Source organism: Mytilus galloprovincialis, chromosome 8 (assembly GCF_965363235.1).
Source record: "Mytilus galloprovincialis chromosome 8, xbMytGall1.hap1.1, whole genome shotgun sequence".
Lineage (NCBI taxonomy): Eukaryota > Metazoa > Mollusca > Bivalvia > Mytilida > Mytilidae > Mytilus > Mytilus galloprovincialis.
This window is the reverse complement of record NC_134845.1, coordinates 27,709,182-27,733,899: the sequence shown is the minus strand read 5'-3', so window position 1 is coordinate 27,733,899 and position 24,718 is coordinate 27,709,182. Positions and strand designations below refer to the sequence as shown.

The window sequence follows — 24,718 nt, the reverse complement described above, 5'->3', positions numbered from 1 at the left end:
AAGATGTTATGTTTTCCTACTAAAAAAATTGTCTTATGCATAGCAGCAGATATGAATTAATGATCTCTGGTCACAGTTTACATTTGTCTTTCATAAAACAAATCAGCTTGTAGGAAAACCATTTAGCTTGGAACCAAATCATTATAGGGAAGATATTAATAGTGTACTAAGTCATTACCAGTAAGTTCAGGGTTGATTATCGCTAATGGCATACTGTGGAGAGTAATCCAGATATTCAATTATTGTTATAGTAATAATTTGATATTGATAGAGGGCAGCACAGACCATAATCTTAAGTGGCTTGGTAATTGAAATGAATATAACACTTGAATTTAATACTATATATTACCCATTAACCTCTGAATAGGAAAAGTCAGCAGTAAACAACGGTAAAAACAAGACATGTGATGATAAGATGAGAATTATTGTAATAAATAACTCCCTTGATTTTTTTTGTGAATTTACACAAAATTTCATTGTTAGTAAATATAAAACAACATCATCTTCTTTTGTAAAGTAAACATTTGTGGTTAAAATTTCTGTGGGTCAAGCAAGACATGATAGCTGAAACCCCAAAAAAGGGACAGAAGTATAGACCAACTCCATAAGAGCAGCTTAAAGGAAGATTCCATATCTTGAATCTTACTTTATTTTGCCTGAAAAAAACTCTCTGATGACAGTATACTTTTTGTCGTTCAAGAATAATTAAAAAATATAAATGAATGGGGTGTACTCAATCAAGCTTATTGACTGTATTTATTATTATAATGGTGAAGTCATGTTTATATTTACAGTGTACACATCTAACCTCCATTTACCTAATGGACACTCTCCTGTCAGTTCCTTCCTAAAGAATCAGGATCTAACACCAAAGCTAGCCAAATCTTCCCTGAACAGAAACAGTGCACCAGTCTTCTCATACGATAAAAAGGTAACATAGATGGAACTTTTATGATTTAACATTTTGGTCCACCTGGCCAAAAGTGCTATGTACTGTGGATTCATTATTATTTGTTGGATACAAATTTCTGTGGATTTTGTGGGTACAGGTGAACCACAAAATTAAATGTCAAATTTTCTGTAGGTTTGTATGTAGGTTTTGGTAGAACCACAAAATTAGATATATATCACCAAACATGCAAGTTTTCCTTAATCCACAAAAATTGTTACCATGCAATTAAATGAATTCACAGTAAGTTATTGTCATTCTTCTGACAACCCTTGGCTGTACACTTTTATTTAAAAAACTTTTTCCGTAGAATCAAAAGTTTGTCTGTTATATCTATAGGATGTCTACATCATCTTACACTGCTATCATGGATAAAAATAGAATAAAAGAGCCTTAGTTGCAGTTTTGGGCTTATATATTGGAAACTCTAGCAATAAGAAAAAAATACTGGTTAAAAATGGAATTGATGCTCCTGCAATGTTGATTTTAACTTTTTGTGACTGAATTAATATCACAGAAAGTCTTATATTTTTTGATATTTTAGGCTTTAGGGAAGGAAGTATCTATACCAAAGGTACCGACACCTACATCATCACCATTTCAAAGTCCGCCAGCAAGTAAACCTACCTCACCAAGTCATATTCCTCATAGTTTTGGCAAGGTCATCACAGAAAATGTAGGTAAGTCAACTAGTCAACCGTCCTCAGGAAGTAATATTCCTCCTAGTCATGGCAAGGTCATCACAGAAAATCTAGGTAAGTCAAATAGTCAACCTACCTCACCAAGTCATACTTCTCATAGTTTTGGCAAGGTCATTACAGAATGTATGTAAGTCAACTGGTCAACTTCATATTCCTCATAGTTTTGGCAAGGTCATCTCAGAAAATGTGGGTAAGTCAACTAGCAAACCTACCTCACCAAGTCATATTCCTCATAGTTTTGGCAAGGTCATCACAGAAATGCAGGTAAGTCAACTAGTCAATCTATCACTCACCAAGTCATATTCTTCATAGATATGGTAAGGTCATCACAGAAAATCTAGGTAAGTAAAATAGTCAACCTACCTCACCAAGTCATACTTCTCATAGTTTTGGCAAGGTCATCATGAATGTATGTAAGTCAACTAGTTAACTTCATATTCCTCATAGTTTTGCCAAGGTCATTTCAGAAAATGTAGGAAAGTCAAAAGCAAACCTACCTCACCCATTCATATTGATCATAGTTACGGCAAGGTCGTTACAGAAAATGTAGGTAAGTCAACTAGTTAACCTACCTCACCAAGTCATATTCCTCATAGTTTAGGCAAGGTCATCACAGAAAATGTAGGTAAGTCAACTAGTCAACCTTCCTCACCAAGTCATATTCCTCGTAGTTTTGGCAAGGTCATCACAGAAAATGTAGGTAAGTCAACTAGTTAACCTATCTCACCAAGTCATATTCCTCATAGTTTAGGCAAGGTCATCACAGAAAATGTAGGTAAGTCAACTAGTCAACCGTCCTCACCAAGTCATATTCCTCATAGTTTAGGCAAGGTCATCACAAAAAATGTAGGTAAGTCAACTAGTCAACCTACCTCACCAAGTCATATTGATCATAGTTACGGCAAGGTCGTTACAGAAAATGTAGGTAAGTCAACTAGTTAACCTACCTCACCAAGTCATATTCCTCATAGTTTAGGCAAGGTCATCACAGAAAATGTAGGTAAGTCAACTAGTTAACCTATCTCACCAAGTCATATTCCTCATAGTTTAGGCAAGGTCATCACAGAAAATGTAGGTAAGTCAACTAGTCAACCGTCCTCACCAAGTCATATTCCTCATAGTTTAGGCAAGGTCATCACAAAAAATGTAGGTAAGTCAACTAGTCAACCTACCTCACCAAGTCATATTCCTCATAGTTTAGGCAAGGTCATCACAGAAAATGTAGGTAAGTCAACTAGTCAACCATCCTCACCAAGTCATATTTCTCGTAGTTTTTGGCAAGGTCATTACAGAATGTATGTAAGTCAACTAGTCAACTTCATATTCCTCATAGTTTTGGCAAGGTCATCTCAGAAAATGTAGGTCAACTAGCAAACCTACCTCACCAAGTCATATTCATCATAGTTACGGCAAGGTCATTACAGAAAATATAGGTAAGTCAACTAGTTAACCTACCTCACCAAGTCATATTCCTCATAGTTATGGCAAGATCATCACATAAAATGTAGGTAAGTCAACTAATATACCTACCTCACCAAGTCATATTCCTCATAGTTTTGGCAAGGTCATCTCAGAAAATGTAGGTAAGTCAACTAGCAAACCTACCTCACCAAGTCATATTCATCATAGTTACAGCAAGGTCATTACAGAAAATGTAGGTAAGTCAACTCATAAACCTACCTCACCTAGTCATATTCCTCATAGTTATGTGAAGGTCATCACAGAAAATGTAGGTAAGTCAACAAGTCAACCTACCTCACCAAGTTATATTTCTCAAGGTCACAGAAAATGTAGGTGAGCCAACCAGGCAATCTACCTCACTTATTCATATTCCTCAAGGTCACAGAATAAATATAGGTAAGTCAACAAGTCAACCTACCTCACCAAGTTATATTCCTCAAGGTCACAGAAAATGTAGGTGAGTCAAGTAGTCAATCTACCTCACCAAGTCATATTCCTCAAGGTCACAGAAAATGTAGGTAAGTCAATTAGTAGACTTACTTTACCAAGTCATTTCCTGCTAGTCATTGCCAGGTCATACGGAATTCATAGGTAAGTCAACAAGTAACTGTAATTAACCATACAATTTTGGTCTAATTATAGAAAGTTTATCTAAGACAAGATTATGCACCAACAATCAATCAATCTAAGTGAAGGTTGGTGGTAAGTCAACTAGTAACCTAACCTTACCATATCATTTTGTTTTTAAAGTAAAAACTTAACTTTACCATATCATATTCCTCGTAGTCATAGCAATAGTCATCATGGAAAATGTCAACCAATACTGGTATACAAATTAAAATATGGTAAGAGTCCAAATGACATGATTGCATGCAACTCTAAGTTATATTTTAGTTCTCAGCAATGAGCAAACCCCATAGTGCATATACATCTAGAAAACAAAATGTGAAAAAATTAAAGGAGATAATTAACAGCTTGATTTATGACAAAACAATAAGAGAATAACAAATATGACAGACAGAAATCAACGACAACCAATGGTCCACAGACTCCCGACTTAAGATAGACACTTGAAGAATGAAGCTGTGCATCTTCCTTAACAATTCAAAATATTCCTTGCTATGGAAAGGCCATGACAGAAAATGTCAGATGAAGAACAGCAATCAAATCATTCCTTTATTTTAATTTTTTTCAGATGTGTGTTTCCATTTTGTGTCATTAATTAATACATCATGTAAGTTCTTTTCCATTTATCCATTAGGGTAACAAATATGAATATATTCAGGTTCATCTTACTTATATATTAAATGTGATAAAAATACTATGTATTTTGCAGGAGGAAGAAGTTTTTATGCATTATATAGCCATGAACCAAACTTCTCCAATGAACTTCAGTTAGATGTGGGTGATGTTGTTATTGGTATTGAGAGAGATATGAATGGCTGGATGAAAGGAAGGAAGAACAAATCTGAAGAAATTGGAATGTTCCCTGCTATATATGTACAAGAAATCTCACAGGTATTTAGATAAAGTACTAGGCGTAAAACTTTCACTGTACTTAGATAAAGTACTAGTCGTAAAACTTTCACTGTACTTAGATAAAGTACTAGTCGTAAATCTTTCACTTGAGTATTAGTAGTAAAGAATTTATTAAACAAAAATTAGATCAGCTGTACTGCAGGCCATGTCAATACAAGTACCACTTTATTGCCATCTTGTATATAATTGTATTGCCATACCCATTTTTGAAAGCATTGATAATTTTATTACAACTGGATTCATTTATTTTTATGGGTACCAATCTTTTAAGTAAATTGAGGAAATTTTTTATTTTTGTTGATATTTGACCTCAATGGTACATTAAAAGTTAAAATTTTACACCTCATTATAAAAAACATTTAAATTTGTGCTTCACTTTTTTACATGAAATCAACAAAATTAGTATCTCACAAATGATAATCAATTCACAGTAGTAATTGATGGATCAATGTCCATTATTAAAAATCATATCTGTTATGAAATTGAAGAAGAAAAAACCAGTACATGCAGCATAAACAATTATTATACAAGTATTGGTTTATAGTATATAGAGATTCATACAAAAAACTTCAACAATAATCTGTAGACAATAACCCAAGATGAACCACATCCACAAGGAAACAATAAGTCATGCTATGTTCTATATAAGTCTTAGATAGCTCTAGTATCTGACTCTGGCCATTGGATGTCAGATCTTGCCCTATAGAAAACAGTAAATTTCTGACCCAGTCTTCAAGCAGCAATTTCCTTCTACAAAACATAACTATTCTTTTATCAAGCAAATAAACATTATATCATTTGTTTTCTTGTCAGACAGATAAACCTCCCACATTATTTGTTCCTCTTCATAGAGATAATATTTATATCATTTGTTCCCTTGATAAACCTTCTTGTCTAGCAGATGAACCTTGTATCAGCTGTTTCCTTATTCACATAACACTTCAATCAGAGGTACACATCTTTGACACAAAAGTGAACCTTCATCGTGTTAACCCTCACTCTAGGACTAGTTCAGAGTAACCAAAATTTATTGTGAAGTTTTGTTGTTTCTCCTACTGCTTCTGATTGTAGTTCATTTATATATTGTACAGAATGAAGAACCATTGGGTTATAAAGACAAACAGAGCGTATATGATCAACTACCAGTCTGTAACAATGATCTGAGTACAGCTGAATATATTGGAGTGGGTAAGGTTGTACTTTTAAGATGGATAATTAGTTTTACCATATTGTTAGGAAGATATCAGTGAAAGGAGGAATTAAAAATGCTAATTGATAGGCATCATAAACATGATAAAATGAAATAAATATAAGAATAAGGAGATGTGGTATTATTGTCAATGAGACAACACTCCACAAGAGACCAACTAACACAGGAATTAACAAGTAAAGGGGACATGTTGTTGCCACTGGAATAATCTGTTTCTGTAAGTATGGCTATTTATGGGAAAATTTTGAGTTGTTGAAATAAGTGACTGAATACTTCTTCTAAAATATTTGTTATACAGTACCATAGATTTATATCATTTTCAAAACCAGAAGAATTCTTTGTAAGACACTTTACCATAGATTTTGACATCATTTAAATATTTTCTTGTTTCAGCACGAAACGGGGAAATGCTCGGTACAACCTCGCATTTCCCCCTGTTTCTTAACCTCATACAAGTAAATTTCATATTTCCAGACACTATACATATAGTGTCTGAGTACATAATATAACCCAACCTATGGAAATTTTTAAATTGATATTATTCATTTAAGATATAATTTGTAAATGATCCCTATTAAAATATTCTCTACTTAACATACTGTGTTTATATGCATAAAACTACTGACGTTAAAATATCCAATCATTGCACTAATTTATCGTAGGACATGTAGAAAAATCTATCCATTCAAAGCACTTTTTAACCCTTTCAACGCTAAACACGGCATATGCCGCGATGACATACGCCGTCCGCCACTGCTATTCGCAGCATATGCCGCGATGACAACAGATTTTTCATAAGGACTCTTAAACCATTCGGTTTTCATTCGGGTCCTCTCTAATTTTTCCTTGTATGAATCCAGGATATGCAAGGTCTCATTTGCGCTTGAAATCCAGGCAATTTTTATTGTAAAATCATGCAGTAGAAGGAAAATTGAAGGAAAATAAAAACAAATATTTTGACAAATGCAAATGGCGGAAATCGGAAACGAAGCTGTAAATATGGAAATATTTCAGCATTTCTATGGCGAAACTGATGACTAGGATTAGTTAAAAGGTTTCTTGTTATCTCAATGTGTTTATTACATTCAATTCGTGTGGGAAATATGATTTGATCGATCATTACGAGACGTAGAAAAGGGGGGAAAACGGAGGTTGACTGAAAATTTTGAGGACGGAGCCACTGATTTGTGCCATGATTACATAATACGTTGTGTATGGTGCAATACGCTACGGAATCGAGCAATTGGTGTCTTTTTTATTATATGGCAGATAAAAAACAAAATAGATGAAGAAGAAAAGTAGTTTTTATTCAAAATTCAACACAAATGTAACAAATTACACCTTTTACCTGTTAATTACCTGAAAATGCAGGTAACCTGATAAAAATTTTACTGAAATAACTGCATAACATTACAGTTCATACTCTCCTGAGCATTTTTCATGCAATAACTTTTTCTGTATCTCTTATAATAAAAAAGATACAGCAGTATTAAAAGGAATATACTGTTCTAATGAATGAACACAAAAAAAATGCAGCAGCAGCAGCCATTTTTCTATTTTTTTGTGTAGCGTTGAAAGGGTTAAGTAGTTTTATTCATATGAGTCCTGATGTAGATTTTATGACTAACAAAGGCAGAACTACCAGAATATAATGTTGTCTTCAAATAAATACTTTGATTTAAAGTTTAGATTTGAATTAAGCATATTTAAAATGCTCTTAGTGTGATGCTATTTACTTTACAGAACATACAGCTGTCTGTCCCTACGCTGCAGAAAACGAGACGGATTTGTCATTTGACATTGGTGACACCATTATAGTATGTCAGACATTGGACAATGGATGGTGGTATGGTTGCTATGACGACCAGTTTGGATGGTTTCCTGGCTCTTATGTTGAGGTGAGGTTTCATTACGGTATTTTTAAAATATTTATTCTATATTCAAAGAATTATTGGGGTGCATTATAGGACTTTAATTTGTAGACTTTGTCATTTAGTTCTATATATACTGTAGACAATAAATATTTATTGGAATTTTCTTTTAAAATAAATAACTTAATTATATGCTGAAATTTGGAAACAAATTTTGTTTGTTAGATTACAAAAATATGTGTTTTGAATCTACAGTATAGATACAACCATTTTATATTTTTAATTGTTATGTATGAAAATTAGTTGACCTTTATTAGATGATTATTTTATGTCTAAAGGTAAATGCATTTTTGCCACCATTAAGTGTTTTGTAGTATATTAAATGTTATATTAAATACCCATTGATATTAACTTGTTATACCTTGCTTCTTGTAAGTAAATTTTCTTTTTTTCATTTATGCAGTACTAACATGTGAAATGCACTAAAAATAGGATCTGACTTTCTAAACTATATCTAGTTTAATCTTTGATCCCAGATTATCAAATTTCTAGTAAATAGGAAGAATTTATAGAAATACAAAACTTATTTATTTCACTGAACTGATTGAATATATGAAATATTTACATAGCAAGTTTAATGTACTTGCAGTAATGCAGAGAGAGCAGTAAAGGACCTTTAAAAAATATTTTTTGGAACAGAAAAAGAAGCTAGATGGAACATGATTTAAGTTAATTTTCAAATTAATGTGTTTGTTTTATTTTTGGGAAGAGAAAGATTTATGTGTCAGATCAAAAAGTATTTTTACATGAAAATTTATACATACTTTTAACTTGACCCCTTTTTAAGAAATCAATGCAATTTGTTTTAGATCAAATTCTATTTTCATTAAAAGATATAATTCCTTATATTTACAGGCTATTAGACAAGACCAGGTGATTTTGTGTTCTCAAAGTGTTTTTAGTTTTCTACCTCTACTGTAGAGGTTAATGTTCACAGTTGTGTCCCTTTGATAGGGGATGATGATCTTTTGTGTTTAGTTAACTGCATGCTTTTTGTTGTGTACGTAATGTACAATGCATATTGTTACATAATATAAAATATGATAATCTTTATTTCAGACTCAAAAGATTCATATATGTAATACATAAAACAAAACATTCTTTGAAAACAGGATACATTGTTAAAGTATTTTCAGTATTACTTAATTAAAGTTAAATTTTTTAGATACAACTCATTGTACCATACTCTTAAAGAATACAATAAATCACTTCTAAGAATTGTATAGAACATATGATTTGAGGATATTTTCAATTGATTTAACAAACTAAACATTGACTTAGGCATAACTTCCCTGAAGGAAGGACATTACTTCATTTATGACAAACTTATTTCTTACCCTACATCTATTACAATGATTTCTTCTAATCTTGAAGCTTTTAGAAAACTTATTATTATTTACTGTCACTTAAAGAAAAACTGTGTGAGCAGAACAGGAACACTTTATGGCATTTTAAAATAATTTTATGAGCAAGAAGATTATTTGATGTGATTGTTTGCCATTTTATGATACATTGAAAAAAATAATTGGACTTGCCGAAATAATAGACAGTACAACATATCACTCTAACCACAAACACTCAACTCTTCAGAAAAAAAACCTACAACTTGCAAACAAATAAAATCACTAATGATTGAAACATGCACAAAAAACAGGTGTGCAACATATCAGCTGTTAGATTCTCAAAAGTGGATGATTTAGCAAATCTTCAGAGATTTTTATTGCATTTAGAAAAAAACTGTTTGATAGTTGTTATATTACAATAATACCTCATCTTTGTATTCATATTGTAGATCTTTGTTAATTGAATTGATAGTTAAAATGACATGCATCTAAAAGCATTTTAAATAGAATTCAACAAGTTTTGAGCATGAATCGAGATCTATTAGGCACAATTTGTAGTGAGATTAGCATTGATGTTAGGGAACTTTATTTATTGTGTCTGTATGAATTGCTCCATAGAAAATATAATAAATATGAAATGACACTTCTGAAAAAAACCACAGAGGAACATATAAATGTCTTAATGTTTAAGATTGTATATACTGGATTTCAAAATACAGTTTTAATGAAGTTTCAAAGGAAAGATAGAAAATTTTATCAAGTATAAAAAGAAGATGTGGTATGCTTGGCAATGAGACAACTGTCCACAAGAGACCAAAATGACACAGTCATTAACAACTATAGGTCACTGTACGGATTTCAACAATGAGCAAAGCCAATACCGCATAGTCAGCTATAAAAGGGCCATTGCCCTTGGTGGGTAACTGGGATGAAAATGATTTCTGCAGTATCCATACAACAAAAATACTAAATAGAACAATTTTCTTTGATTTTGTATCACATTAACCTTAAAGTTTAATATGGTAAAATCAGAGTATCATTACATCGAATTTATATTTTCAGATGACTGCAGATGAAATAGATGGTCCTGTTTCAAGGGATGTAACTCAAGAAGAGGAGATAACTCATGATGATATACCAGATAAGATTGTGATTCATGATGTACCTTTAGAAACTACAATTGACAAGGATATAGCCGCATTATCACCCATCAAACCACTTGGTGGTCACAGATCTGAGGATGAAATCTCACAGAAATCAACAGAGTCTCTGGATCAAAGGACAAAAGTCTCGAATGGTTTATCAAAAGATTCTCCTAACAAAAGGAGTAAACTTCCTAAGTCAGTGAGGCCATCAAGGCCTGCTCCACCTCCGCCAACTCAACATCATTCAACACCCGAATCAAAAACAAATTTAATGGAGAAATTTAATAAAACTAAGGTTAGTAATAGTGTAAGCAAAAACAACAGTCAGAATGGAAAACCAGAAGTGCCAAAAAGATATATAAAGCCAAAATTACGTAAAGTGCCTAAAACAAAAACGAAAGCTGGTAATGAATCTGAGTTATGTCGAAGAAAGGTTAGGTCACCACCACCTCCTCGGCCTGACCCACCAAAATTATTGAAAGAAAAATATATGATTCGTCAGGAAAAAGCCAACAGTGTGTATCCAGATTTAAAAGATGTTAATTCTACTCCAAACGTATCTCAGACTGATGTTGATACTAGTAATATAAAATATGCAAATGAAACAGGAAATGAATCTCACAATGATAACAATGACAGTGCTATTTTACCAGATGATACTCAAAATGTGACTAGTTTCTTAGAGAATACTGCAACAACTGACACAAGTTTAGGTAAAATATCAGGATTAACTAGTTTGTCTAGTAGTGTGCAAGGGGACAGAACTCATGATCAATCTGAACTGACAAGTGTGTCTGCAATCAACATGTCTGATATGAATGATTCTAGACAGTTAGTGAACAGACAGAATTCTATGGACAATAGTCAGTCAGATGAAATTAGTGCTTCAATTGGAAATCAAAATGTAATTTGTGAGCCTTCTGTGGAACATAGTGGTGCTATGCTGACAATTAATGGTGATATACTGGATCATCATGTTGGTAATCAAAAACCCAGTCATAAATCTGACAGTCGATTACCTTGTAAACTGCCCCAACCCAAATCACATAGCATGAGGGATGATTCACCTAAACCAACTTTAATACCAAAATCACAAAGTTTGAGATGCGATGGACCAAAGCCTCCACCAGTGGCTCCAAAACCAAATAAAAATTACGTAAACTCTCATTATGATGGGGAACCAGGCTATAGTGAGGTTGGGACCAGTTTAGTAGGTGAAGATGTAGTAGATGGCCCAGATAAAATCAGTTTTTACCAAAGGCCACTGAGTCCAATTTATAGTAAAATAGACAAAAAATACATTGTGCCAAATCAAAAGAACTCTATTAATTCAATAGATAGGAGTTTTAATGATCCTGAGTTGAATAATGAACAAAAATCTACAAATGAGATTATTGAAAATAAAGGAACTGAAATTGATAATCATATACAGGAAAATGGTTTGGAAAATGCTCATATAAGTGAAGATAGTGATCAAAAGATGGCTGATATTTCTGGGTCATTGGCTTGTGATGCTACAGAAGAAAGTTCTGTTTCAGGTCCAAAAAATGTTTCAGAAAACAGACCATCACAAGACAATGGTCCCAAAACTTCTTCAATTCCTGGACCTGCACATTCATATCAGAGCAATATTCCAAAGAGAATGACTAGTCCTGCGGTAAAAAACAAACAATTACATGGGAATACTTCTATTCCTAAGCCAAACTTTAGTCCAACCACAAAAACTCATATTGAAAATGTTGAGGAAAGTGAAAATGAAAATAAATCAAAACCTGAAAGACCATCAAGACCTCCAAATGTTGTGAGGCATAGCAGTATGACTAGTCCCTCTCCAAGTAGACTGCCAAAAGTTGAAAAATCAAAAAGCTCTTTATCAGATTCACCAAATGTGAGTAGAAAATTTCAGAAACAAAAACCTGCCAAAGAAAGAGGTAAAATTCCTAGTGCTATCCCTAAAAGTCCCAAGCAGAAAGCCCCAAATCCAATGGGCTCATCACGAACTGCTTCCAGTCCTTCAAGACTTCCACGGAAAGCTATGAACGGAGTAGTTAGTCCCAAGCCAAAGAGACCACCACCTCCAAAGACTCCTCCTACTTCACCAGTGACTGACAGCCCTAAAACTATTACCTTTAGTCCAAATTACAGCAGCATACCAGAGGGTGGTCACCTACAGATCAATGACACAGGAGACAACAGGTTGGTAGAATTATTGATTGTTACAGTTTTTCAGTGCCATACACTAGTCAACTAGAATCAAGACTGTCAAGCCCACAGACAGTCTTATTTTATTTCAAACTAGCTGCAATTGGTAACCAGTCTAGTATCTAGTATGCCAAGTTTTGTTGTCTAACACCAACACGAGACCAACAACTTAAGGTTTAATATTAGCACTTTGATTTAAAATCAAAATAATTTATTTCTCATTTTGTTCAAATCATAAAAAAAAAAAATGCTTCAATCTTGAGAATGGCTTGCCTGCAACATTAAAAACCTTTGTGGATAGTTGTCTCATCAGTATTCATTCCGCATGTCCTTATATTTATACTGTTAAAAGTTCAAGATACGTAATCTCAGACACCGTCTCATCTATATCTTTTCTTAGTACACAGCTTGAATAAATTTTGTGATGTATTTGCAGCGAAATTTTCATTTTATAAATACCCTTTTGACAAACCTTAAAATCATACATTTTGGTATTTCAGAATTTCAGAATATCTTTTCCTGTCAGAATCAACCCAAAACTTTCCTGTTTTTTTAAGAATTTTAAATCTCATTTTACATTAAATTCAACCTGCTTTTATTATTTACAAACATAATCTCTCTATCATGTCTATACATGTTATAACTTAGGAGCTTTTTAGTAAAGAAAACTAATAATAAAAGGGAGACAACTCGAATCAGTTATTTTGACTTTTAACATAAAAAAAATTCTGAAAATTTTATTTGTTTGTACTGGTTTGCTTTATTCCCATTTATGATAAATCAGTGCATAAAAAACTTTAATTTCCAAACTGACTGTTTGTTTTATCATTGTTAATTCACTATCTTGAAGGAAGTCATGAAATTAAACATACTAAGCAGCTGGAAAACTAAATGCAGAAATTATTGTGAAGTTTTTATTATTGCCAAAAATGCTTCTTGGGGAGTACAGTGTCACAATAATAAAAAATCACATTGCGTTGTCTGACACATATATCTATGCAGGTCCAGAAATTGCAATTATCTCAATGTATACTTTCTGAATTATGAGTAACCTTTATCTAGTTTTATTCAAGCCAAAATTTATAAAAGGCAGAATTATTTACAGGTATAGGGCAAAATATTTATACATAACAGGGAGCTTTGATAGAAGGATTAGCAAAACTGACTGTCACATGTCAGCTTTGCCTCAAAAAAATTTCAAATTTTATAGTATTGAAAAATTGTATATACATATATGTACTAAATACAATTGCCTGGGTTTAAGAAAAAAGTCAGAATTATGAAAGAATAAAACAAAAGTGTGTAATATTTTTTTTTATAAATAATTGACATGTAGTTATACAGTAGTTATAATGTTTGGTTTAACCAGTTATTGAAAAATACTGAAACCTTTTATTATATTCCTGTGATTTTAATTTTGTTCAGTTTAGCTTTATTTTCGGTTCCCCCATTAAATCCACTGCCAATCCATAGATAGTTTGATTCATCAAATTTCATGCTGACTGGGTATTCTATTTCTAAGCTTTTCAATGATTGGTGTAAAATTTGATAACCATCATTGTTAAGTATATGGAAGGCATTGTTAGCTGAATCTAACACTATTATTTTTGCGAATTCTGTAACTACTATATCGGAAGGAAGGAATGGTCTTGGACTGAAACTTGGATGTAGGTCACTGTACCTCCATTTGATATTGCCATTCTCAGTGAGTGCTACGACTGTCCCAGCTGATTGACTGTTTCTGTCAATAACATAAATCCTACCCTGATGTGATGTTATTCGCAATGGAAATGTAAACAGTGCTTCATTTATTTGGGAATATTCAAAAGTATTACATAATTTTCCATCAGTTAGTATGGAAACCACACAACGAGAGCTATGATCTGATAGTTTAAAATTTGCTCCTAATTCAACAAGCCCTATCCAGATGATCGAATCATTGTCCTTCTCACAGTGAATACACAGAGGTTCCATGTTCAAATGTTTGGGTAGTGATGATATCTGAGTTTTATTGTGCCTGTTTTTCTTCACTAGTTTTATAGACTTGTCAACTCTGCATATTAGATACAAATCCCCGACGGAATTAACAGCTATATCAGCTGGTTCTAAACCTCTTACTTCATCAAAATGCTTCAGTCTGTTGGTAAATATTGTTGGTGTTAGTTTAATTTTACAGATGTCTCCTTCATAATGACAAATGAATGCTTCATCTTTATTTATCATTTCTATACTGTCTATTGCTGGTAAATTTGTCGAGAATGTTTTAATGAGTTTAATTTCTACTGTTCTTGTCATGAATAAAGAACCTGCAGCAGCTGAATGCCAGACAGGGGGCTGATTGCTATTCTCCTCTGGGTAATCCACGATAAGAAAACCTGAATCATCAGATGACATTCTTCTCATAAATTTCTTTCTACTTCTTTCTCCAATGGTAAACTTCTCCTGTAAAAATTCATCTATATTAATAGTTCTATGATACGATTGGCTTTCAACAAAGCAATCTGCACAAATCAGAAAATTGCAATTTTGACAAAAAACTGAATATTTTTTTGTGCCATGTTTCTTGCAAGGCATTTTTCGAATTTCATTTTCCATACAATTGTTGGTGGTGATGCTATCAAAGGATAAAACAATGTGACTTGAATTTGATGGAGAATTAGAATGACAATCCTTGCACTTTTCACATAATGTAACTTTACACTCAACACAGCGATACTTCAGATTCTTTCTTGTACAGCATTCACCACAAGATAATGACACTTGTGAATCACGTCTATTCATTGTTAAATGTTTGTAACTTCTTTGGTCTCCCTTAATAATATAAACACATTTCTTTTCTAAAATTATTAGAATGTGTGTTCAGATGAACTTTCTGTTCTCATATGGTTAAGTATTTTACATTGATAAGGAATATAAATAATTGTTTTTGAAGTGGCTACATGTTTTTCAGAAAACATTTCCTTGTTAAACACTTAGATTTACTTCTAGTTTCCTGACTGATTAAGTTATGATAAATCTTCATTTGGATGGTATGGATTGTTTTAAAGTTGTTATCAAATAGTTTGCAATTGAACTGGGATTGAGCACAAAAATATCATGATATGTGCTATGTTTTCTGGTCGGTCTGTTCGTCCGTCTGTCCCATTTCAAGTTAAATTTTTTGGTCAAGGTAGTTTTTAATAATGTTGAAGTCCAATCAACTTGAAAGTTAATACACATGTACCCTATGATATGATCTTTCTACTTAAAATGCCAAATTAGATTTTTGACCCCAATTTCATGATCAACTGAACATAGAAAACGATTGTGCCAGTGGGGCAGCTGTGAACTATGGACACATTCTTGTTCTTGTCTATTTTATTAGCATTGTGTGTAGCTATAGACATTTAATTTTCTTTGACATTAGATGATGCATAAACTCACTCCCACCCCACCCCCACCATTTATATTGCAGTCAGTTTTGTTCACAGAAACATATGTTGAAGCAGATTGTAAAAAAATCAGGTAGATGGAATCATAGATTTACAATGGACTTTATATAAACTAATGTATATACTAAGAATAGAAATACAAATAGCATGAAAGTTTTAAAATTTCTTCCAACATATAGGTTTGTCTGGGCAGGTTGGGAATCCCTAATCACACAATTCCAGATATAATACTTGAAACCATCTTCATCTTTTTTACATCATAAATGGTTATAAAAACCAGTTTGTTCATATTTCAGACAAATTGAAGGAAGTTTACTAAAAAAGGCTATCACATCTTACACAGCTCAGAATGAAGATGAATTGTCTTTCCAAGAAGGAAGTTTTATCCAGGAAATTAGTCAGGTGACTACTTTATTACTAATTATAGATTAAGTTTTAATTGTTATTTAATTTGATTGACAGCAACCTTTATCATGTTTATGTGGATAACAAAATGTTAGAATCATGGGTCATTGCTATACAATTCAAGTGGTTTTTTTTTTCAATCTCTAGAAAAAGCAAGACATAGGGATTGCTTTTCCAGCTTTTGACTGCGGCACTGGTGGCGTCAACAATTGTTAATTATTAAAATTGAAAAAAATGAACATTTTGCTTAAGTTAGTTTGATAGGAACTATTGTGATTTATTATAATTCATGTTAAAATGCCATATTATGATTGGCTAATAAGAGAGTGATCATTTATTCTATCACATGGCTGAGCGGGTGATAATATTTTTTAATGTTACCCTCTCGTCAAGACCAATCAAATTTACTATTCAAGGACAATGAATTGAATTTACATCATGTAATTAAAGACAATGCTTAAGTTCTACGTTTTGAATCAGATTTGTTATTTGACTGTCAAAATAAAAGATAAAACATTTTGCTTCACTTCTGTTGATCTTTTTAATACCTGTGACGTTTTTATGTAAGTGACGTCATAGAAAATACTTTTAAATACAACTCATCTGTAAAAGACAATAATGATAGAAAATTCAGTATAATAAATTAAATAACACATAGCTTTGCCGCGGTTGACAATGTTTTCTTAGGGTAACAATCTGCTCTATCACCCTCTCATCTATGTGTTATTTATATAAGATCATTCATATTTTATACAAAGTTGCATTTCTATCAGTACATATCTGTTTAACCACTATTTCCAGGCCCTGCCTACTAGGTCATTGTCAAGCACACTTTGAATTAATAGCAGTTTTCAGTGTTAAGTTTTTCGCTTAAGATATTTTGATAGGAACTACTTGTGATAGATCATTGATATTAAATATGAAGTTGCATTACTATCATTGATCCGTTCATATCAGTTAGTGGACTATTTCCAGGCCCTGCCTTCATAAGTCATGGTCCAGTTAATATGAGTACAAAAATAATGATCCAAACTGAATGTTGTAACTGCTTAGTTTTCACAGCATTCATTTATGAAAAATTATAACTATGACTGATGATGAGTCAGATGTTAATGTGACCTATTTATAGAAATATCATGATTTTGGTAATGAATTTAGTCCTTTATTTAGAAAAAAGTAAGGATACATTTTTGTATTTCTACTTTTGCATATGACTTATTTGGGGGGAGTTAAATTATCAGATTTTTTCCACATGAGATAAAATCAGTGTATATGTTACTGGAAAATAACAGTATTTTGTTGCAACCAATGTTATATTATAATCATCTGGAGATAATCATTTAAATTATCATTACAGGATGATGAAAGTGGTGTATGTGTAGGGATGTTACCCAATGGGGACACAGGCTTGTATCACAAAAGTTTTGTAGAAGATTCCTGCCATGAACAGCAAAGTGTTGTGTGAATTACATTGTAATTAAATTCAGTAAATTACATTGAAATTATATGTTTATTCAGTAAATTACATTGTAATTATATGTTAATTCAGTATTGATCAAATCAATCATGTTATCACCTTGGATATGATCTGTTATTAGTTTCCTACTTCTCTTTGTTTTGTTTTTGTTAGATGAATTGGTTATGAATTGGTGCCAAACAGAAATCCACTTGCTTTCTATTTATTTCTTTAGCTATGAATTGTTGTCTTGTAATTAGGAATTAATACATACAACAATGAAAACATATATAAAACAGTGAACAGATCATTATTTCAACTTTTTGTAAAGTATCATTAAATGCCTTATCACTCGTGTATTATGGCAAGAATGCAATTTTTTTAAAGTTTTCTTTTACTTATATGTGGGTAAAATTGATGTAGACACAATTGATGAGATATATCAGTATTGTTCATGTTTTAATTCAACAAGATTCTATATTTACATTAAACATAATGGAATCTTGACGTTAAGTTAACAAGGATGACTTATTGTTTGTAGATTTTAACCTCAATGAGATAATGATTAAATCTATATATGTAAGTTTATAACTGAACAAGTGCTATTAATTGAATTTTAACAAAGGGTTTAAACTTGTCATGTTCAAGTAGGAAATATTGATGATAACTTTGAATTCTTTGATATTAGTGATAGGTTTAAACCTCCAATAGCTAATTATGCATTTTATGTTACGTTTAAACTAACCATGTACTATAAGGAATCTTGATATCAGGGTTAAACTTGTCATGTACAAGGATAAAACTCCAAGAGCTAATGATGAAATGTTTTCGTTAGCTTAAACTCACCAAGTACTATTTATGGTATCTTCGCGTCAGGTGTAAACTCGTCATGTACAAAGATGAACTTTTGATGTTCACTATTATCTCTTAGATGAATGTAGGTATAAACCTTTTAGAGTCAATAATGAAATATGTTCTATAAATTTTAACTCTATGATTTTGATTGCATAGGTTTAAACTCGGCTAGTTATATGATGAAACTTTGATAGTAGGTTTCAACTCACTATGTACTATTAATGTTAATGATTTTCATCCTTAATTCAGTATCTGTCATATATACACTACTTTTCAATGCAATACTTAAACTAAGTCAGTTTTTTTTGTGCAATATAACAAGTCACATGGCTACACGTTTTATGTCAGATAAATCAATTTATTTGTCAGATTTTGTTAGTTATATTATTTTTAGTTTTAATATCTAATTTTATTTAATAAAAACACACATTTTACATTATACATGAGTATTTGTCACAAATAGTTCTTGTCTTTTCCTTTGTTATATTAGAGAATACATTTATTTTTATTTTAAGGATTTGTATTTGTATATATTTTTGAAAGAATAAAATGCCATTACTTGAAGTCATTTCAGTCATAATAAGTGATCTTTTAATTATCTTTTATGTGCAATGTTTCAAGTTAATCACTGTCAATTATTAATTCTTACATTTGCGATTTTGCAATTAAATCATGTGTTAAAACCACTAAATTCTCATTGAGAAACAAACACAAAACAGTTATTTACATTTGATTTCTATAGAAATGTTCAAATTCATATAGAAAATATTATTTTAGTTAAGGAAAGCTAACCACAGTTAAATTAATGTGTTAAAACTAAATCCAACAGGCTTTTTCTTTGATTAAGAAAAGAAGAAAAAAACACACCTTAAATCATTGTGAACAAATATTGTTCTTTAGGTATTTTTTTAGCAATTTCGAAAGGGCCAAACTAAATAGACTATGCAATGAATATGTGCCACAGTTTTTGTTACCTATTTTTGTTTTGATTATTATCTGGAGTGTTCTGAATTCAATCAGTTTTGTAAGTTAGAAGTCCTTAGATTTGAAAAGAAAACAACATCTCATTCTGTGACACCATCATAACAAAAGATCTACGCAAAGATAGCCGTTAATATTCTCTGTATGAGATTGAGATTAGTATGAAAATACTTTATTTCTGTTTCATAAACACTCATTTTACATTTGTTTGACATAATGATCATTTTTTAGAGCAAAAGTTTAAAGATTGAAGTGAAGATCAACAAATTAATCATCCCAATGAGCGTTTCATTATTTAAGATTTTAGTAAGCATGTCACATGTTTTCTTCTTATCATTCCTTGAAAGAATTTACAATTTATAATAATATAAGTTGTCTATGATTCAACCTTAGTTAAAAATGACACTCTAAATTTTTGAATATTTTCACCAAATTTTTGGCATTTATAGTCCACCTACTTAGAGGTAAACTTAACAGTGAAAAAGTGTAAACAACTGATTTTATTGTTGCATGATGTAAATTTCAGTTTGATTTTTGTCTACATTTCAATTAAATGAGGTCACAATTTATTTAGTAAAATGCTCAAAATATTTGTAAGGATAAAGTGTTTCATATACAAATATGTAAGCAGAAGTTTTTCTTGTAGTAATTATGTGTTCACAAAATATTTCAGTCTGCTCATATTTATTACTGACAGATTATGCAAATTTTGTCAGTTTTTTGTGTCCTTTTTTTCACTGATCAATTTCCAGTCATAGTATGGCACAATTGTATTTTCGTTCTTTGTTATTAGCCACAATATATTTTTGGTTCAATAAATTTTGTTCCAGATCACTAGTCCTTATCAAACTTTAAAACCATGTTCCTTGGCAAACTTGGGATTCCAACATCATTCTAACCACTCTATTCTTGAAAAAAAATCAATATACACTAAGCAACTTTTGTCAACTATTTTGTAGTACAACATTACAGGTTTTTTCTGATCTTTATGCAGTGCAGTTTTTATATGACGGTAAATTTACTGGAAGGTTGAGTCTATCTATTTTTAGTTCTCTAGCAATATTTTGTCCTTCAAAATAACTAAAGATATAGTTGATCAATCCTTGTTATGGTCAGTGGCTTTACCCATTTCTAAAATAGAACTTTACTATGTAGACACATAAAAGTTACTCCAAGTTTTGAAGCAACACAATTTCCTATAAAAGCCTATTAATAAAATGTGTTGATATATTTAAACATTGAAGTTGACCAAAGTGCTAAAAATCTCTTGTTTTATTTATAATTTTTCATATGCCTCCAACAATAACTTTCACTCAGGTTCTTCTTAAGATTAAGTATTTTCCAAGTGATTCTGTAGAACATCTACTATTATCAAACTTCAAATGACAAACAGAGCTAACATTTGCACTTTTATTTGGTCCACTGATTGTCATGTTTAGCCCACAAGTATATCAGATAAAATGATTGGGTTTGATTTACAAGTATTTCTGAATTTTTTCAATGTTGTGTTGTAATTTTGTGCCCAGCATAGGCTTTTTAGTTGTTTTCTTTATAAAATCCCTATATGTTGTAAAGCAACAAATTTGACATTGATTTTGCCTGCATTTATATGTAAAACAGATTAGAAAATGTGTCCTTTGGATTATAAGAAATAAAGGGGAAAAGATTCTAAAATGGACTAATGAATATCTTTTTTGATTTTAATGCAATATTTTTTATTTTGACATTTGTTAGATAATTGCTGAAGGTCTTTCCATTTCCAAGTTGTGGCTTGGATGGAGAGTTGTCTCATTAACACTTATACCACATCTTCTTATATCTATATAGCACAACAAAGTATAAAACTTTCTTGTTCATCTTTCTCTATCAGTATGGCACATGTGGAATTTTCTGCAACCATTTGTCTGCCTTTTGTAACACATCACATTCGAATATGAAACCTCAATTTAAACATATGAATGAAGTTGCAATGCCCTCATTAATTACACTATTTGACAGTTGTATATTTTATGAACATGTTAATGTTGCTAATTCATTATCACTCAGCATTATTACCTTATGTCTATATATATATATATATATGTATGCCTTTATTTGTTTATTTTAGTTCATTGTTAGAGCCTTCAACTGTTTTATTATGGTGCTTTTCATAGATTTTATTTTTAAATGGAGTTTACATTATTAAAGTTCATATTGAATGATGTCTTGTTTCTTGGGTTAACATTAACGGATACCCTGATGAAGACTTCAGAATATTGATGATCTTAAATCAATGTGTGTCCTCTACATGTTCACTATTTATCAAAGTATGCAGATTAGGATTACAAAAGTTTGCAAAAGTATTTTAAAATAATATGATATACATAGGATTTTCTTATCCCAAGCATAGATGACAGTAGCCATATTTGGCACAACTTATTGGATTTTTTGGTCCTCAATGCTCTTAAACTCTATACTTGTTTGGCTTTCTAACTATTTAAATCTGAGGGTCACTGATGACGAACCAGGCTTATTGCGTAACAATTATTAGCCTGTCACCTTTGATAACTATTTGCCCAGAGGTAAAAAAATAAAATAATATTTTAATGTCAAAAGGAGACAACCCATTTTGCCATTTTTTTAACAAATTTATTATTTGCAGCATCAAATGGGAAGAAGATATTGAAATTTTGGTTTAGTTTGTTATCAGATGACAGTAAATTTAATAAAGTGGGGAAATTGAACATAGTCCTTGACCAACAAAAGACATTTTGAGAAATGGCAAAAGGTAGAACCTAATAAAAACTCAAATAAACAGGATCATTTATGTTTACTTAAAAAATATTTTTAGTAAACATATGTGCATTTTCTCAGTTTGGTCCAAATGTTACTAAAGTCAGGTGCCTATATTTTTTGCTAATGATCTGACAAATCTTCCTTATATAATCAATTGATGGTTCCACTTGCAAAAAAAAACCCCAAAAATACCTCACCATGATGACCGAAATTAAAACATGGGGGTAAAATACAACCAATTGTATACTATCTTGAAAATAGGTGACAATACAAATTATATGATTATATAGAAAAACTTAGAATGTCCAGATCCATCATATTTCATTGCTATCAATAATAGACAAAATATGGTATGCAGTAAAAATTATCAGCAACACAATGTCTACAATTGGGCCAATATGACAGAAATCGTCAATGCACTCCTTAAAATGAGGGACAGTCAAATTCATAAATCGAAAATAAACTGACAACGCCAAAGCTAAAATGAAAAAGACAAACAGGCAAACAATAGTACACATGACACAAAATAGAAAACTAAAGAGCAAACAACACGAACCCCACCAAAAACTAGGGGTGATCTCAGGTGCTCCGGAAGGGTAATCAGATCCTGATCCACATGTGGCACCCGTTGTGCTCTTATGTGATTACACATCCGGTAAATAGTCTAATTCGGTAGGTCACATTCATGACAGGTAAGGGGATTGTAGTTGCAACGTAAGGAACATATCCAATATCATTTGTGAAACGAAGGGATGATTGGTTAAATAGCTTCCTTGTGAGCAGCAACCCTCTATCAAGAAAATCATGATAGGAAATGCAAGCAAGGGAATATCGTATCAATTGTGAGATATATACCCCGTATGCAGGTGCTGCTGGAATGTTGCTACTTAGAAATGGAAAGTTCACAATTGGGAAGCTGAAATCATCTCTTTTGTCGTAAAGTTTTATTTTCAACCGACCCTCGTTGTCAATTTCTAGATGTAAGTCAATATATGCGACCGACTTGACCATATCGGTAGTATCCTTTACCTCTAGTTCGATGGGATAGATGCGTTCCACATAGTCACTAAATTTTGAATTATTTAGTGAAAGAACATCATCTATATAACGGAAAGTAGAGTTAAAGGATATCGATAACTTCTTTTCTTTCTTCATAAGAAGTTCCTGTATGAAGTCAACCTCATAATAATAAAGAAACAAGTCGGCAAGAAGAGGGCCACAATTTGTCCCCATTGGAATACCAACAGTCTGTTGAAAAACACGTCCTCCGAACGTAACAAATATTTTGTCAATCAAGAAATCAAGCATCTTGATAATGTCTGTTTCAGATAATTTTTTGTTTGAATCAGCGTGATCCTTTACAAAGTAGGATTTATCCCTCCCTAAGACAAGAAACTTGTATCTACGTTGGCCATTTTTTTTTATGAAACAAAGCAATACCAACTCTTTCAATTTGTCTTTTAGTTTGGATTGTGGAATACTTGTGTAAAGTGTAGAAAAGTCAAATGTTTTAATACTATTACAAGATGAAAGAGAGTTAGATTGTATGTACTCTAAAAGATCTTTGGAAATTTTAAGTAATCACATCTGATTCACGCCAACTCTAGAATAGGCAGTTTCACAATAACTTTGAAGCCCGTCTTTGATTGCTGATAAAATAAATGTTAATAATTTAGAAAGAGGTTTCGTGGGGCACTTGGAAGACCCAGCAATATACCGTTGTTTTTAAGGACACTTATGTAGTTTAGGTATCCAATACAGTGATGGAAGATTCAGTTCTTCATCTTTGGTTGAAATTCCAAAAGGAACATATAAGAGACCTATGATTATCAAGGATTTCCTCTTTGATAAGTGTCGTTAGGGCATATGTTGAGTTCCCAAGTGTTTTGCAACATTTGGGTCTTTAAAGATTGACGTAGCATGGGCATTGATAGACCCATTCTGATTTGTATCAACGACCTCACTGCCTTAATCCATTCTGAAAGAGTGTCTACGTCTTCCTTCTCGCGCTTAGCCCATTGCCTGGCATAATCCTCGACTGAATCCATCAAAATTTTAAAGTTGTATTCCAATTGATGGATTTAGGCTCACGATATTTCGGACCTTTTGATAACACATTTCGTAGAGAAGTGTTATTAACAATGTTGAGATCACCGGTAATAACGTGGCCAACCGGATTATATGTGAATTGGGAACTAGCACAAGTGCAATTAGGCGGTTTAGACTTGAAGACGTCAATATTGAGATCCTACAAAACCTGTTTGTAATTGAAAATTTTAGTTGCAATATGTTTGGTATAGGTATAAGAAATGATTGGTACAGACTGATCTTTGA

At 31.9% G+C, this 24,718-nt stretch overlaps 1 protein-coding gene across 1 annotated transcript in view; it reads left to right on the top strand.

Moving 5' to 3' along the window:
- The window catches only part of LOC143085470 (uncharacterized), a 29,433-nt gene extending 7,626 nt beyond the window's left edge, over nucleotides 1-21,807 (top strand). The window contains exons 6-14 of the mRNA XM_076261828.1: nucleotides 795-931; nucleotides 1,494-1,629; nucleotides 4,448-4,629; nucleotides 5,742-5,838; nucleotides 7,604-7,758; nucleotides 8,647-8,664; nucleotides 10,197-12,475; nucleotides 16,209-16,314; nucleotides 17,675-21,807. Coding sequence (XP_076117943.1) covers nucleotides 795-931; nucleotides 1,494-1,629; nucleotides 4,448-4,629; nucleotides 5,742-5,838; nucleotides 7,604-7,758; nucleotides 8,647-8,664; nucleotides 10,197-12,475; nucleotides 16,209-16,314; nucleotides 17,675-17,782 — 3,218 coding nt within the window. The 3' untranslated portion in view covers nucleotides 17,783-21,807. The remainder of the gene's footprint in view (nucleotides 1-794; nucleotides 932-1,493; nucleotides 1,630-4,447; nucleotides 4,630-5,741; nucleotides 5,839-7,603; nucleotides 7,759-8,646; nucleotides 8,665-10,196; nucleotides 12,476-16,208; nucleotides 16,315-17,674) is intronic.
- The last annotated feature ends 2,911 nt before the right edge of the window (nucleotides 21,808-24,718 follow it).